This window comes from Bubalus kerabau, chromosome 1, assembly GCF_029407905.1.
Source record: "Bubalus kerabau isolate K-KA32 ecotype Philippines breed swamp buffalo chromosome 1, PCC_UOA_SB_1v2, whole genome shotgun sequence".
Taxonomy (NCBI): Eukaryota; Metazoa; Chordata; class Mammalia; order Artiodactyla; family Bovidae; genus Bubalus; species Bubalus kerabau.
The window spans coordinates 222,357,359-222,370,915 of NC_073624.1; the positions used below are offsets into that span (position 1 = coordinate 222,357,359).

Consider the following 13,557-nt stretch of genomic DNA (forward strand, 5'->3'; position numbering starts at 1 on the left):
CTAATCTAATTCAGGGACTTGGAAGGGATGTGAGAGTAAAAATATACCTTCTTCAATTCTACAAATAAATGTTAAGACTTTAGTCATAGATAACTTCAGAGCAGCCAAGCAGCGGAACAATAAACAGGGTTTGGAAAATCTCTGTTAAAGTCAAGCAGGTTGAAGTGATTAATCACAAATTTCCTGCATGCACTGAACAGCCTGGGCTTCCTTGAGGCTCCGTGGTCCCTTCTGAAGAACAATGGCCACAACAGGGAACTTGGAGGTCTGTTTGGAAGAGATGAAAGATTTAGTTTGGATCAGAGCAAACTATTTTATGGTCTACAAAGTTTTAAATCACACTGATTATTGTGGAAGGCTCTTCTTTGGACAAACAGGCTAGTTGAATTGCTGCCGTAACTAAATTACCCAGCCTGTGACATGATGTCTGTGAGTATAGGTCCAGGAACCCTACGTGTAATGGTCTAGAATAGGGATCCCCAACCTCCAGAATCTAATACCTGATGATCTGAGGTAAAAACTGATATAATAATAATAGAAATAAAGTGCCCAATAAATTAATGCACTTGAATCATCCCGAAACTGCCCCCTTCCCAGCCCATGGAAAGATTGTTTTCCATGAAACTGGTCCCTGGTGCCAAGAAAGTTGGGGACCACGGGGCTAGAGCAAGGTTTTTTAAGATTGGCACACCTAATTCCTTGGACCAGATGCTACTTTGTTGGGGGAGGGAGCTGTTCTGTGCATAGGATATAGGACGCAACTGCGTCTCTGGCCTGCACCTCCTAAATGGCAGTGGTCACCTCTCCCTCACCCCACCTAAGTTGTAGCTATCAAAAAATGTCTCCAGATGTTATTGGATGTCTCTAGGGGTAGGGGAAAGCCCCTGGTTGAGAACAACTGGTAGAACTGAGTTTAGCCCCGTCTGAGCAGGGCATTTACAAGACAGGAGAATCCATGCAGTGTAGAATCTGGCATTGCTAATAAGGGTTTTGTGCAAAACAGAGCTGGCCTTGCAAAGGTATAGCCCTCCTGTCCAGAGCTCCCCTCCCTCACTTGAGCATCTTATCCCCTTTCTCTTATGCTACTTTTGGGGAAGGTCCCTTCATTATACTTCCTAAGTTTTTTTGCATCTTGAATTCTTCCTTCTCCAGTGAAGCCTTTCCCTCAACCCTCAAGTGTGTTTCAAAATCTCCATCTTAGAAAAAAATAGCTGCTCTCATTATCAGAATTTTTAATGTAAAGAAGACCATTGGCTCACTCCATCAACAAAAGGTAGCACTAACCATAGATAGCGCGTATGCATTTTATGTCTTAACGGTGTCATTCTGTTGTGGGTACCGTCCTATCTTCATCTTCTAGGTGAGGAATAAGGCACAGCGAAGAGAAGTAACAGGTTCAAAATCCCACAGAACCAGCACAAAGTAGATTTGGATCTAGACTCCTGAGCCCACCCTCTTAACTGCTGTGCCATACTCTCCCACGTCTCTACAAGGCCTCATTACTCTCATAACAAGGCAAGGTTTTAAATATGCCTTTAAGAGTCTAACAAATATTAAGTAAGACAAGGTCTTCATCCTGTACATTGGGTAATGCACTGACGAACACAGCATCATAGCTGCCCACAGGATGGCCAGTGGTCAGAAGACAGAAATGAACCTCAGAGAATGGTGCAAAATGTGAACCGTTACTGTAATAAAAGTATGAGCCAAGGGCTGTTGAAGTAAAGAGGCTGGTTCGGTTCAGTTCAGTTCAGTTGCTCAGTTGTGTCCAACTCTTTGCGACCCCATGGACTGTAGCACGCCAGGCCTCACTGTCCATCACCAACTCCCAGAGCTTACTCAAACATGTCCATTGAGTTGGTGATGCCATCCAATCATCTCATCCTCTGTTGTCCCCTCCTCCTCCTGCCTTCAATCTTGCCCAGCATCAGGGTCTTTTGAAATGAGTCAGTTCTTAGCATCAAGTGGCCAAAGTATTTGGAGTTTCATCTTCAACATCAGTCCTTCCAATGAATATTCAGGACTGATTTCCTTTAGGATGGACTGGTTGGATCTCTTTGCTGTCCAAGGGACACTCAAGAGTCTTTTCCAACACCACAGTTCAAAAGCATCAGCTCTTCGGTGCTCAGCTTTCTTTATAGTCCCACTCTCACATCCATACATGACTACTGGAAAAACCATAGCCTTGACTAGACAGACCTTTGTTGTCAAAGTAATGTCTCTGCTTTTTAATATGCTGTCTAGGTTGGTCATAACTTTTCTTCCGAGGAATAAGTGTCTTTTAATTTCATGCCTGCAGTCACCGTCTGCAGTGATTTTGGAGCCCCCAAAAATAAAGTCTGACACTGTTTCCACTGTTTCCCCATCTATTTCCCATGAAGTGATGGAACCAGATGCCATGATCTTCATTTTCTGAATTTTTTTTTTTTTTGAAATTTTTTGAAATTTTTTTGAAATTTTCTTTTGAAAAGTTTTAAGCCAACTTTTTCACTCTCCTCTTTCACATTCATCAAGAAACTCTTTAGTTCTTCTTCGCTTTCTGCCATAAGGGTGGTGATTCTGCATATCTGAGATTATTGACATTTCTTCCAGCAATCTTGATTCCAGCTTGTGCTTCCTCCAGCCCAGCGTTTCTCATGATGTACTCTGCATATAAGTTAAATAAGCAGGGTGACAATATACAGCCTTGACATACTCCTTTCCTGATTTGGAACCAGTCTGTTGTTCCATGTCCAGTTCTAACTGTTGCTTCCTTATGTGCATACAGATTTCTCAGGAGGCAGGTCAGGTGGTCTGGTATTCCCATGTCTTTAAGAACTTTCCACAGTTTGTGGTGATCCACACAGCCAAAGGATTTGGCATAGTCAATAAAGCAGAAATAGATGTTTTTCTGGAACTGTCTTGCTTTTTCGATGATCTATCGGATGTTGGCAGTTTGGTTCCTCTGCCTTTTCTAAAACCAGCTTGAATATCTGGAAGTTCATGGTTCACATACTATTGAAGCCTGGCTTGGAGAATTTTGAGCATTACTTCACTAGCGTGTGAGATGAGTGCAATTGTGTGGTAGTTTGAGCATTCTTTGGCATTGCCTTTCTTTGGGATTGGAATGAAAACTGACCTTTTCCAGTCCTGTGGCCACTGCTGAGTTTTCTAAATTTGCTGGCATATTGAGTACGGCACTTTAATGAACAGCATCATCTTTCAGGATTTGAAATAGCTCAACTGGAATTCCGTCACCTCCACTAGCTTTGTTCGTAGTGATGCTTCCTAAGGCCCACTTGACTTTGCATTCCAGGATGTCTGGCTCTAGGTGAGTGATCATACCATTGTGATTATCTGGGTCATGAAGATCTTTTTTGTATAGTTCTTCTGTGTATTCTTGCCACCTCTTCTTAATATCTTATGCTTCTGTTAGGTCCATACCATTTCTGTCCTTTATTGAGCCCATCTTTGCAGGAAATGTTCCCTTGGTATCTCTCATTTTCTTGAAGAGATCGCTAGTCTTTCCGATTCTGTTGTTTTCCTCTATTTCTTTGCACTGATCACTGAGGAAGGCTTTCTTATCTCTCCTTGCTATTCTTTGGAACTCTGCATTCAAATTCTTTGGAACTCTGCATTCAAATGGGCAAATCTTTCCTTTTCTCCTTTGCTTTTGGCTTCTCTTCTTTTCACAGCTGTTTCTCTTCTTTCACAGTTATTTCTGTCTCCTCAGACAGTGATTTTGCTTTTTTGCATTTCTTTTTCTTGGGGGTGGTCTTGATCCCTGTCTCCGGTACAGTGTCATGAACCTCCATCCATAGTTCATCAGGCAGCACTCTGTCTATCAGATCTAATCCCTTGAATCTATTTCTCATTTCCACTGTATAATTGTTAAGGGATTTGATGTAGGTCATACCTGAATGGTCTAGTGGTTTTCCCCACTTTCTTCAATTTCAGTCTGAATTTGGCAATAAGGAGTTCATGATCTGAGCCACAGTCAGCCCCTGGTCTTTTTTTTGCTGACTGTATAGAGCTTCTCCATCTTTGGCTGCAAAGAATATAATCAATCTGATTTCGGTGTTGGCCATCTGGTGATGTCCATAGATGGAGATCCATAACCAGATGGATCTTTTGAAGGAGGTTGCCATTATCTTCATTACCTCCACCATGGTTTGGCCCCACGTAAGCAGCAGGGAGGTGATGGAATTCCAGTTGAACTATTTCAAATCTTAAAAGGTGATGCTGTGAAAGTGCTGCACTCAATATGCCAGCAAATTTGGAAAACTCAGCAGTGGCCACAGGACTGGAAAAGGTCAGTTTTCATTCCAATCCCAAAGAAAGGCAATGCCAAAGAATGCTCAAACTATTGCACAATTGCAACCAACATGGGAAGTTCATCTTTCAGTGTCCTATCTTTTTGCCTTTTCATACTGTTCATGGGGTTCTCAAGGCAAGAATACTGAAGTGGTTTGCCATTCCCTTCTCCAGTGGACCACATTCTGTCAGAACTCTCCACCATGATCCGTCCATCTTGGGTGGCCCTACACCGCATGGCTCATAGTTTCACTGAGTTAGACAAGGCTGTGGTCCATGTGATCAGATTGGCTAGTTTTCTGTGATTGTGGTTTTCAGTGTGTCTGCCCTTCTATGGAGAAGTATAAGAGGCTTATGGATGCTTCCGGATGGGAGAAACTGACTGAGGGGGAAGCTGGGTCTTGTTCTGATGGGCTGGGCTGTGCTCAGTAAATCTTTAATTCGGTTTTGTTGATGGGTGGAGCTGTGTTCCCTCCCTGCTGTGAAGGTGATGGCCACCTCCTTCAAAAGGTCCCATGCATGTACTGCTACACTCAGTGCCCCCAGCCCTGCAGCAGGCCACCACTGACCTACATCTCCACTGAAGACCCCTGGACACTCCCAGGCAAGTCTGGGTCAGTCTCTTATGGGGCACTGCTCCTTTCTCCTGGGTCCTGGTGCACACAAGGTTCTGTTTGTGCCCTCCAAGAGTCTGTTTCCCAGTCCTGTGTAAGTTCTGTCAGCTCTTTGGTGGGGGTAACGGCGACCTCCTCCAAGAGGGCTTATGCCATACCCAAGTCTGCCGCACCCAGAGCCCCTGTCCCTGTGGCAGTCCGCTGCTGACCCGTACCTCTGCAGGAGACGTTCAAACACAGTTCTGTCTCAGTCTCTGTGGGGTCCCTGGAGAGGAGCTGGAGGCTGGAGAGACTGTTAAACCTCAAGCGGGGGAAAACCAATCATATAGATCCCCTAAGCATACAGCACTGTGGTGCCTCCTATGAGCTTGAGCTATATGGCAGCGACCATTCTAGGCATGCGGGATGGTTTTTCCAGTGGGGGTCTCGCAGAAGTGAATCAGATGATCACATGCATTTAGGTAGGAGATGCTAGATTTGAAAGGAATATGGTACCATGAGAGTTATCTGAAAAACACTGGACTAACTTTGGGATAGGGGTCAGGGAAAGTTGACCTGAGGAAATGGTGACCAATGTGAGAGGTGAAGAATGAGGCGGCATTAGCCAGTTGAGACGAGTATGTATATGTGTGGACACATGTTTGTGTGTATATATTTAGGCACATAGTCGGGTGGGAGATGAGGATGTTTGCGGCAGAGGATCAGCACACGCAAAGGTCCCGGAGTTAAAGAGAGCACAGGGATCACTAGAGGAAACCAGAGAGGCTGGAAGGCAGAGAGTGAGAGGGAGCAGGGGCCAGAGCCTGCAGGGCCTTGTGGGCCATGATAAGGATTTTACTCTTTATTGGAAGAGCAGTGAACATCGTTAAGGGATTTGAGGAAGATGGGTGACATCATCTGACGTGAGTTTTTAGAAGATCTCTTCAGTGCGTTGTAGAGAGTTGATTGAAAGCAGTTATGATAGATGTGGAGTTGTTGTGGTAGTTCAGATAGAAGATCATGTAGCACAGAGGCCCATAAACATATATACTTTCGTTCTCTTTCATTGAAAGATTTTGCTGTTTTAAATGCTGCCCCCCCCACCCCATTAGGGTCCTATTCCCAGCCGACTGGTCCCATGCTTATCTCCTTGCTTCCTGTGGTCAGCATTCCTTGACTTGTAGGTGGATCTCTCCATTCTCTGCCTCTGTCTTCACATGGCATTCTTCCCTGTGTGTTTGTATCTCTGTGTGTCTCCTCTACAAGGAAACCAGTCATTGGATTTAGTGGATTTAGGGTGGACCTAAATCCATTACGGTGAAGGACAGGGAAGCCTGGTGTGTTTCAGTCCATGGGGTCACAGAGGGTGAAGGACAGGGAAGCCTGGTGTGCTGCAGTCCATGGGGTCACAGAGTCAGACACGACTGAGTGACTGAACAACAACAACTAATCCACTATGCTTTAATCTTCAGCTTTACTTAACTAACCACATCTGCAAAACCCTTATTTCTTGATAAAGTCACTTTCTGAGGTTCCAGGGAGGCATGATTTAGGGGACACTGTTCAGCCCACGACCTGGGCTATCCTGACTGTGTGTCAAGATATTATATGAACTTAGTTTCTATCAGGGAGAAGGCGATGGCACCCCACTCCAGTACTCTTGCCTGGAAAATCCCGTGGACTGAGGAGCCTGGTAGGCTGCAGTCCATGGGGTCGCTGAGAGTCGGACACGACTGAGCGACTTCCCTTTCACTTTTCACTTTCATCCATTGGAGAAGGAAATGGCAACCCACTCCAGTTTTCTTACCTGGAGAATCCCAGGGACGAGGGAGCCTGGTGGGCTGCCATCTATGGGGTCACACAGAGTTGGACATGACTGAAGTGACTTAGCAGCAGCAGTAGCAGCAGCAGTTTCTATCAGAAGAGATCTGCAAAAAATTCTTCCAGAAAAGCATTCTGAAGTTATAGCCATTGATTAGAGCGGAAAGTGCTTCTATCTTTGTCCAAGCAGGGTCTGTCTTGTTGTCAATAACCTGCTTTGGTTATTTATGTTATCTGACTGGCTCCCATAGCTATTTGGGTTTACAACTCCTGATTTAGAGTAAAAAGTGAGCAATATCATGATGCAGAGAGAATGGGAGGCTGCTGAGTAGTGTGTAGCAAGGGACCTGATTCCATAAACATTGTTGAATAAATGAATGGCTCTGTTGGAAGAGTGCAGTGGGGCTGTTCTGGCGGCTCTCTCTCTGGAAGACCACAGATGATGTCTGTTATGTCCCCATGCAGCAGCCATTACCTTGGAAACAGGCCATCCTGACAGCGTGTCAAGGAAGTTGTTACAGGGAATTATTTCAGCCAGAAGAGATCTCTGCAAAGCAATCTGTTCCAGCCTACTGTGTCATGGAGTAGTTCCCATGTCCCTATTTTTTTTTTGCTGGAAATGCAGCGGCAACCAGCATGAAGCCTACACCTGTCATGAGCTAATGTGTGATTCCTGCCAAGGTTTGCACTTGGGCTCCATTAACAGGGGAGAAGAGACCTTCCAGGGAAGTGTGTTAATGTTTAACCCTTTACCCGCAAATTCTCTCTCCCCGAGAAATCTGCCTCTTGCCAAACCGCCCCCAGACATTTGGAATTTTGCTTTTTAACATTTTTTTTTTCATTTGGGAGGTAGATTGGAGAAAGGCAAGTTAATAGATATTGACCTTCAAGGGCAAGTTTCATGGACCTTCTTGAAAAATCAAGGAAGAACAAAGCTGAGCCTTGTCCTGGAGAGTGTTCCTTGGCAGAAATTATATAAAACTGAGATGAGAACCAAATCTCATTGGTGTCAGATGTCTCCTTTCTGTCCAGCTCAGCCAGAGCAAAACCTGGGTGTCTAGGAGGGAGATCAGCAGATCCTAAACTTCAAAATAACAATCTGCTGTTTCTGTGTATAGCAGAGGGTAGGGGGCAGTTTTCAGGTGGGACCTGCATTTCACTATGGTTTGTTTCCTACCATGAGACGTGGGTGGGGAGAGATTGGTGGGGAACGCTCCTCCCCATGCCTAACCTTTGTAGACTTGGGAACGCTACCCATCAGATCAAGGGTGGGGTAAATGCAGTTAAATGGTATAGAGGCTGATGGTTATGTTATGTTTGCAGAGAAAGAGCTGAGTACCTGGAAGGACAGCTGAAACTCAAGGGTCAGAGCTGGAGAACCAGAGCTTAAGAGTCTGGGGGTTCTCAGTGGTAAAGGACTTGGGCTTAGAAGGTATACTCTGGGAAGTATTAGGGAGTGAAGAAACTCCAGAGAGGGTGGCTCTGTGCTGAAGACAGAGACTGGCTTACAAAACATGGCTCTGCACATAGTAGGCCCTCAGGAAACATTTGTTGAAATGGAGAAATTGGGCAGTCTCCTGGGGTGGAGGAGAGGTTCTTTATTTTGTTTAAGTGTGTTCATGGGGAAGGACCCCATTGCTTGAAAAGACCTATCTGATTTCTTTAAACATTTTAATATCGTTTCTAATTAGGGCTTCCCTGGTGGCTCAGCTGGTAAAGAATTCGCCCGCAATGCAGGAGACCTGGTTCGATCACTGGGTTGGGAAGATCCCCTGGAGAAGGGAATGGCTACGCACTCCAATATTCTGGCCTAGAGAGTTCCATGGACTGTATAGTTCATGGGGTTGCCAGGAGTTGGACACAACTGAATGGCTTCCACTTTCTTTCAATGCACAAATATATTGTCCCTCATCCGCAGGATGAAGTGTGTTTTCTTTATATGCGTGTTGTGACTGTGACGTGTAAAAGTGATTGGTGTATAGCAAGTGCTCAAGAAATGTCGGCTATTATAATTTTTTAAATGTTTGTTCTTTAACCCAGAAATTCTGCTTCTAGAAATTCACTCTTAAGAACATAATCATGGATTTATACAAAAAAATTATTCCTTCAGCATTTATGATATCAAAATCTAGGTACAATCTAAGTATCCAAGGAGGAAGAACTGGTTGAATAAATTACAGTATATCCATGAAATGAAACACTATTCAATAATTAAATGCCAATATGTCTCTGCATATGACATGAAATAATGTCATGAAATATGGTTAATAAGTGATAAAAAACAAAAATATAATGGCTTCCCCATTGGTCCAGGGTAAGGGTTCGCTTTGCAATGCACGGGACACCAGTTTGATCCCTGGTCAGGGAAGATCCTACATGCCACGGGGCAACGAAGCCTATGCACCGCAACTGCTGAGCACAACCTAGAGCTCATGCTCTGCAACAAGAGAAGCCACCGCAGTGAGAAGCCTGTGTGCTGCAACTAGAGAGAGCCCCTGCTCGCCACAACTAGAGAAAGCCTGCGCACAGCAGCAAAGACTCAGTGCAGCCAAAAAATCAAATAAATAAGTTAAAAAAAAGAACATTTCAGGGTAAGACTGAGATTTCCTTTAACCACTAACCCAAATCCCAGGGCCCTTCCCCCATATTCTTTATGGGAACTTTGATTTTTCAGATTGGTCTGTAGACTTGCAGACCTTGATATGCCTTTATGTGTGTATATATGACTATATAAAACATATGAATTTGCTTGTAGGTGAGGAATGATGATATGTAAATCATGGTGGGCATTATTCTGCCAGTTGCTTTTGTCACTCAGTAAAATGCTCTAGAACCTCTCCGGGTCTGTCTGTATAGATCTGCCTCCCTCTTGCTACCCGCAGCACTGTGTTCCTTGGGTTGACTGTGTCATAGTTTATTGATCCATTTTCCCTGTTGATGGACATTCAGGTTGTTTCCAGCTTCGTGCTGTCACCAACAGTGCTATGGATAAATGTTCCCATACATGCCTTCTTGTCAAGTATGTGGGTTTAATCTGATTAAATACACATCTGGAGTACGTCTGACATCCATAGTAAAATATTTGTGAGCTTTGACAATTGACTGTGCTCTATCATAAGTGGATTTTATAGGGAAGAGACAGGATAAGATAATTGATAAGAAAAAGATAGATACCCCAAACTAGGGTCTCTGGAGACAAATAATATACCCCAGGCAGTGTTAACAGAAAGCTCCTAGAGTCTGGGGGAACCATGTGTCTTGCAGGAACTTTTGAGGGGTCTGGAACATAGTCTCATTGTGAACAAAGCACAGAAGAAACCCTGTGGACTTGAGAGGCACATTTGTCTGTGCTACTACCTTGAGACAGGCTGCCTTCCAGCATCGATCTAGCCTTTTCTCCACCATGGAAAGCCATTGTTTTCTAGATGGCACACGCAATATATGTTTGCTTTGTTTCTTTCAGGTATGCTCAGGGGTAGAGGACTTAAGTGCATCTATATTTGTATTGTATATATGTAAGTATGTATTTGTCACTGCAAATCCAAATCTGTCTGTGTTTGGTTGCTACATACATTGTGGTACATTTCCCAGCTGCAGGTGGGGAAAATTCCTGCAGATGGCATTTGCATCTGATATGGGGTTGATTTTTTTTTTCCCCCTTCCATCTGATCTGAAGTTGGAGCCTCCTCCATCAGTGAGATGCAACCCACCTACTCTATTGAGCAACGAAGACTGTATCTGTTTTAGACACAGAAGGAGTCATGTCTCTTTGGTGATTTCTTTTGTCATCCTGAAGCATTCTCTGTACTGTCCACCGAATTGCTTTAACCACTTTGGTGCCCTATGCTGCCCAATGTTAGGTTTGCAAATCATTTGTGGACCAAGTTAATAATCCCATCACTAACATGTCTTCTCTGTAGGTGGCAAATAGGGATATCGTCATTTCTTAACCATTTTTGTGTATGCCAGGCTACATACTCCTGATCCAGGAGCTTAATGCTGAACAGACAGGGTAAGGAGGTTGTTGGCCATGGGACTATTTTCCTTGCACTGGTTCTTTCCATAGACTAGGATAAATGAATGTAGGTTCAATTTTCTTCCTTTTTTTAAAAAAAGCTTTTGCTGTTAATGAAAACTCCTCTGTGATCACTTCTAACAATACTGTGGATTCTTAAAAGTCCTCAAAGATGACACCAAAGGACCCATTCTTATCAGTTGTCTTGCTCTTGTTAGTCACCTTTGACAGACTTCTTTTAGGCAGTTCAGGTTACTGAAATAGAACTTGGACTTCCAGGGGAATCCTTTAACATGCTACTCATAGTTTAATTTGACTTTCAAATTCCTGGCCAGACCCAGGAACCTTCAAAAGTTTTTGTTTTTTCCCCCTGTTCTACCTCAGTGCAACCTTCACTGGGTAAACTCAGGTAACATCTTCTTTCTCTTTGTGCTGTTTCAGTGTCCAGGCTTTGGAGGGACTTTGAATTCTGTCTCCATTATTTGCCAGCCGTGACCTGGGTTGTCGTTTAAAACACGTGAGCCCTGGATTTATCACCTGAGAATGCTGATAATGATAGTCTATGTTGCTAGTATATTGTGAGAATTAATGAGGCAGTGTGTGTAAAACAATGCCAGGTGCACAGTAAGAGTTCAGAAATACACAATGAGGATGATGAAGGTGACTTTACTGAGTATTTCAGAGAAATCACCAGTCTAGGAGTTGAAAGAGGGGACTGGGGGCTGTGGGCAATAGAGGTGGAAAACAATCACTTCTTTCCCCCAATAACTATGGTCTCTTTTCATGCCCACAACTGATGAGCCACAAACTTGTCCTTCTGATGCTTTTAGGTGGTTTTCTAGAAAGTCTCAAGGCCAAGACTTAGAATAAACAAGATATTCTAAAAACTTAGAATTCTCATTATTAGCTGGACAGCATATACGCCAAACCCCTAACCCTCCCCTTGTTTTTGCTGAGAAATTGCCCGTCCTGTTTTTAAGAGAGCTTCCTGGGTCTGCTTCGATAGAACAGATTTAAGAGTCCACCTACAGGCTGTTCAGTGAAGGTTGATGTGACAACAGGTCACAGAGACATCCAGCTCAGGCAGTTACAAGTGATGACAGAACTCAAGACCTTTGAAGTCTCTAATTTAGCCTGAGACACTAAAAATGCAGAGTCTCAGTCATTGGAGGTTTCCTTATTAGGTGTATCAGCTTCTGTGAGTTTCCTGAGAAATCATTTATTATAAATCAAGAAAAGGGAAAGAGTGTAAAAAATGTCTTCCTGAAAAAGGCATTTCTCTAACCCACTCCACGCTGGTCCAAATATCTGGCGATTGCCAGAGTCAACATAATCTGTTGCTGGATTTCGGGCCAACCTGATGTGGTCGATAGCGGTATTGAGGTTAGGTGATTTCCTCCTTTTTTCCATTTTCATCTTGGCCCAAGCACCTGAAAACCCATGGAAACGATTGTGCTAGGCTAGTGATTTTTGAGCTTTTAGAGTTTTTTGTTTGTTATTTTTCTTGATCTGACACCCCGATCTGTAGTCAGCACCTGGAAGTGGCAGGACAGATACTTGGGGAGTACAAACGTAGAAAGAGTTTGAGAACCAGTGTGGTAGGTAGCCTTATCCAAAATACAAGTGGGCAGAAATATGATAGCATTTGACTGTATGACCAATGGATTCTTTCCCAAGGCACATTTGCTTTACAACTCAGCTGATGGCATGTCCAGCTTCCCACCTCACAGGAAATAAGTTGTTTCTTACCAAGCAGTGGAATTTTTTAATAGTTATCAGACAGGGTTTCCTTCTGGTCCATTTTTCTCTTGTTTAAGTTGGCTCAGCAGAGCCGAAACCATACTGCTGCCATCTCTGGAACCTCTCATGGTATGCACTGTGTGCTGGCCTTTTCTTTGTCTGAGAGGAAACCAGTATTCCTCACAAGCCTGTTTTATGGTTGACATGGAATTCTTGGACAAGTCTCTCCCTGTTTATTTGTAGAACTAAAATTCATGCAAAACTTGGATGAAGAGTTTATTTCATTATCATTTCAAAGTTTCTGGTGGTTGAAGAGATGCACGGAAGAAGGGCCGTGAAGGGCACTGTTGTAGAAAAGAGGAACAGAGACCGTGAACTTACCAAGGACCGTGACAGAACTCACACAAACTTAGAGGGAGACACGGGAGGCCCATTGACAGTGTCCGTGGAGGTATCAACAGAAAGATGGACACCGGGAATCTCAGGAATGAGTTCCTCTTTAGTGATGGAAATTGCTTCTCAGCTCACCAGGGTGCTGATAAAGCGAATTAGTGACTGTTCCCAGGACAGCAGAATATCTTGTCTACGTTGCCTTGAAACAAGGTATTGGGATCACTACACTAGAATATAATTCACAGCAACTGTGTTTCCTTTCTCATGGACCATGTTGGTGTTAATGTAATTAGAAGAGAAGATGCACAGAACTGTCTCATGACTGTCTGCAAAGTCCATTTCCTGCAGCCATCTCTGCCATTCCTTTTTGTCTTGGAGTGAAGAATGCAGGCCCAGAGAAACTCCTGCCTGTGTGAGAGAAATCCCTGGCCTCTGCAGAGGGTCTCTCCTGCCAGCAGTGAACTTACTCATTTGGATGGTTACGCCCTTGGCACCAATCTAAGCGGATTTATTTCTTCCTCACGTTGCATGAAGTTCTCTATGCTCTATGTGTCCTAATCAAAAGACTAAGTAAGGTCAGTGTAGGGAACAAAGAATTATTGGCAAATTTGATACTTGTGTTTTTGTTTATACATTTTTTCCCATAATAAATTGCCCAGGAGAGTGACTAGGTCTTGCTTGCAATTGTTAATTGTCTTTTAG

At 43.8% G+C, this 13,557-nt stretch overlaps 1 protein-coding gene across 11 annotated transcripts in view; it reads left to right on the forward strand.

Moving 5' to 3' along the window:
* Positions 1–13,557, forward strand: part of LOC129634267 (uncharacterized) — a 296,914-nt gene that overhangs the window by 168,796 nt on the left and 114,561 nt on the right. For 3 of the 11 annotated variants that reach the window (XR_008705564.1, XR_008705588.1, XM_055556406.1), the window contains one exon: positions 8,399–8,623. The exons of 5 other annotated variants lie outside the window; for them this stretch is intronic. Coding sequence is in view for 3 of the 6 variants with exons in the window: in XM_055556406.1 (XP_055412381.1) it covers positions 8,399–8,521 (123 nt within the window). In the remaining 3 variants the exon portion in view is untranslated. Of the gene's footprint in view, positions 1–8,398; positions 9,570–13,557 lie in introns of those variants that run through there. 3 more of the 11 variants (XR_008705552.1, XM_055556376.1, XM_055556380.1) reach the window with 3 other exon arrangements.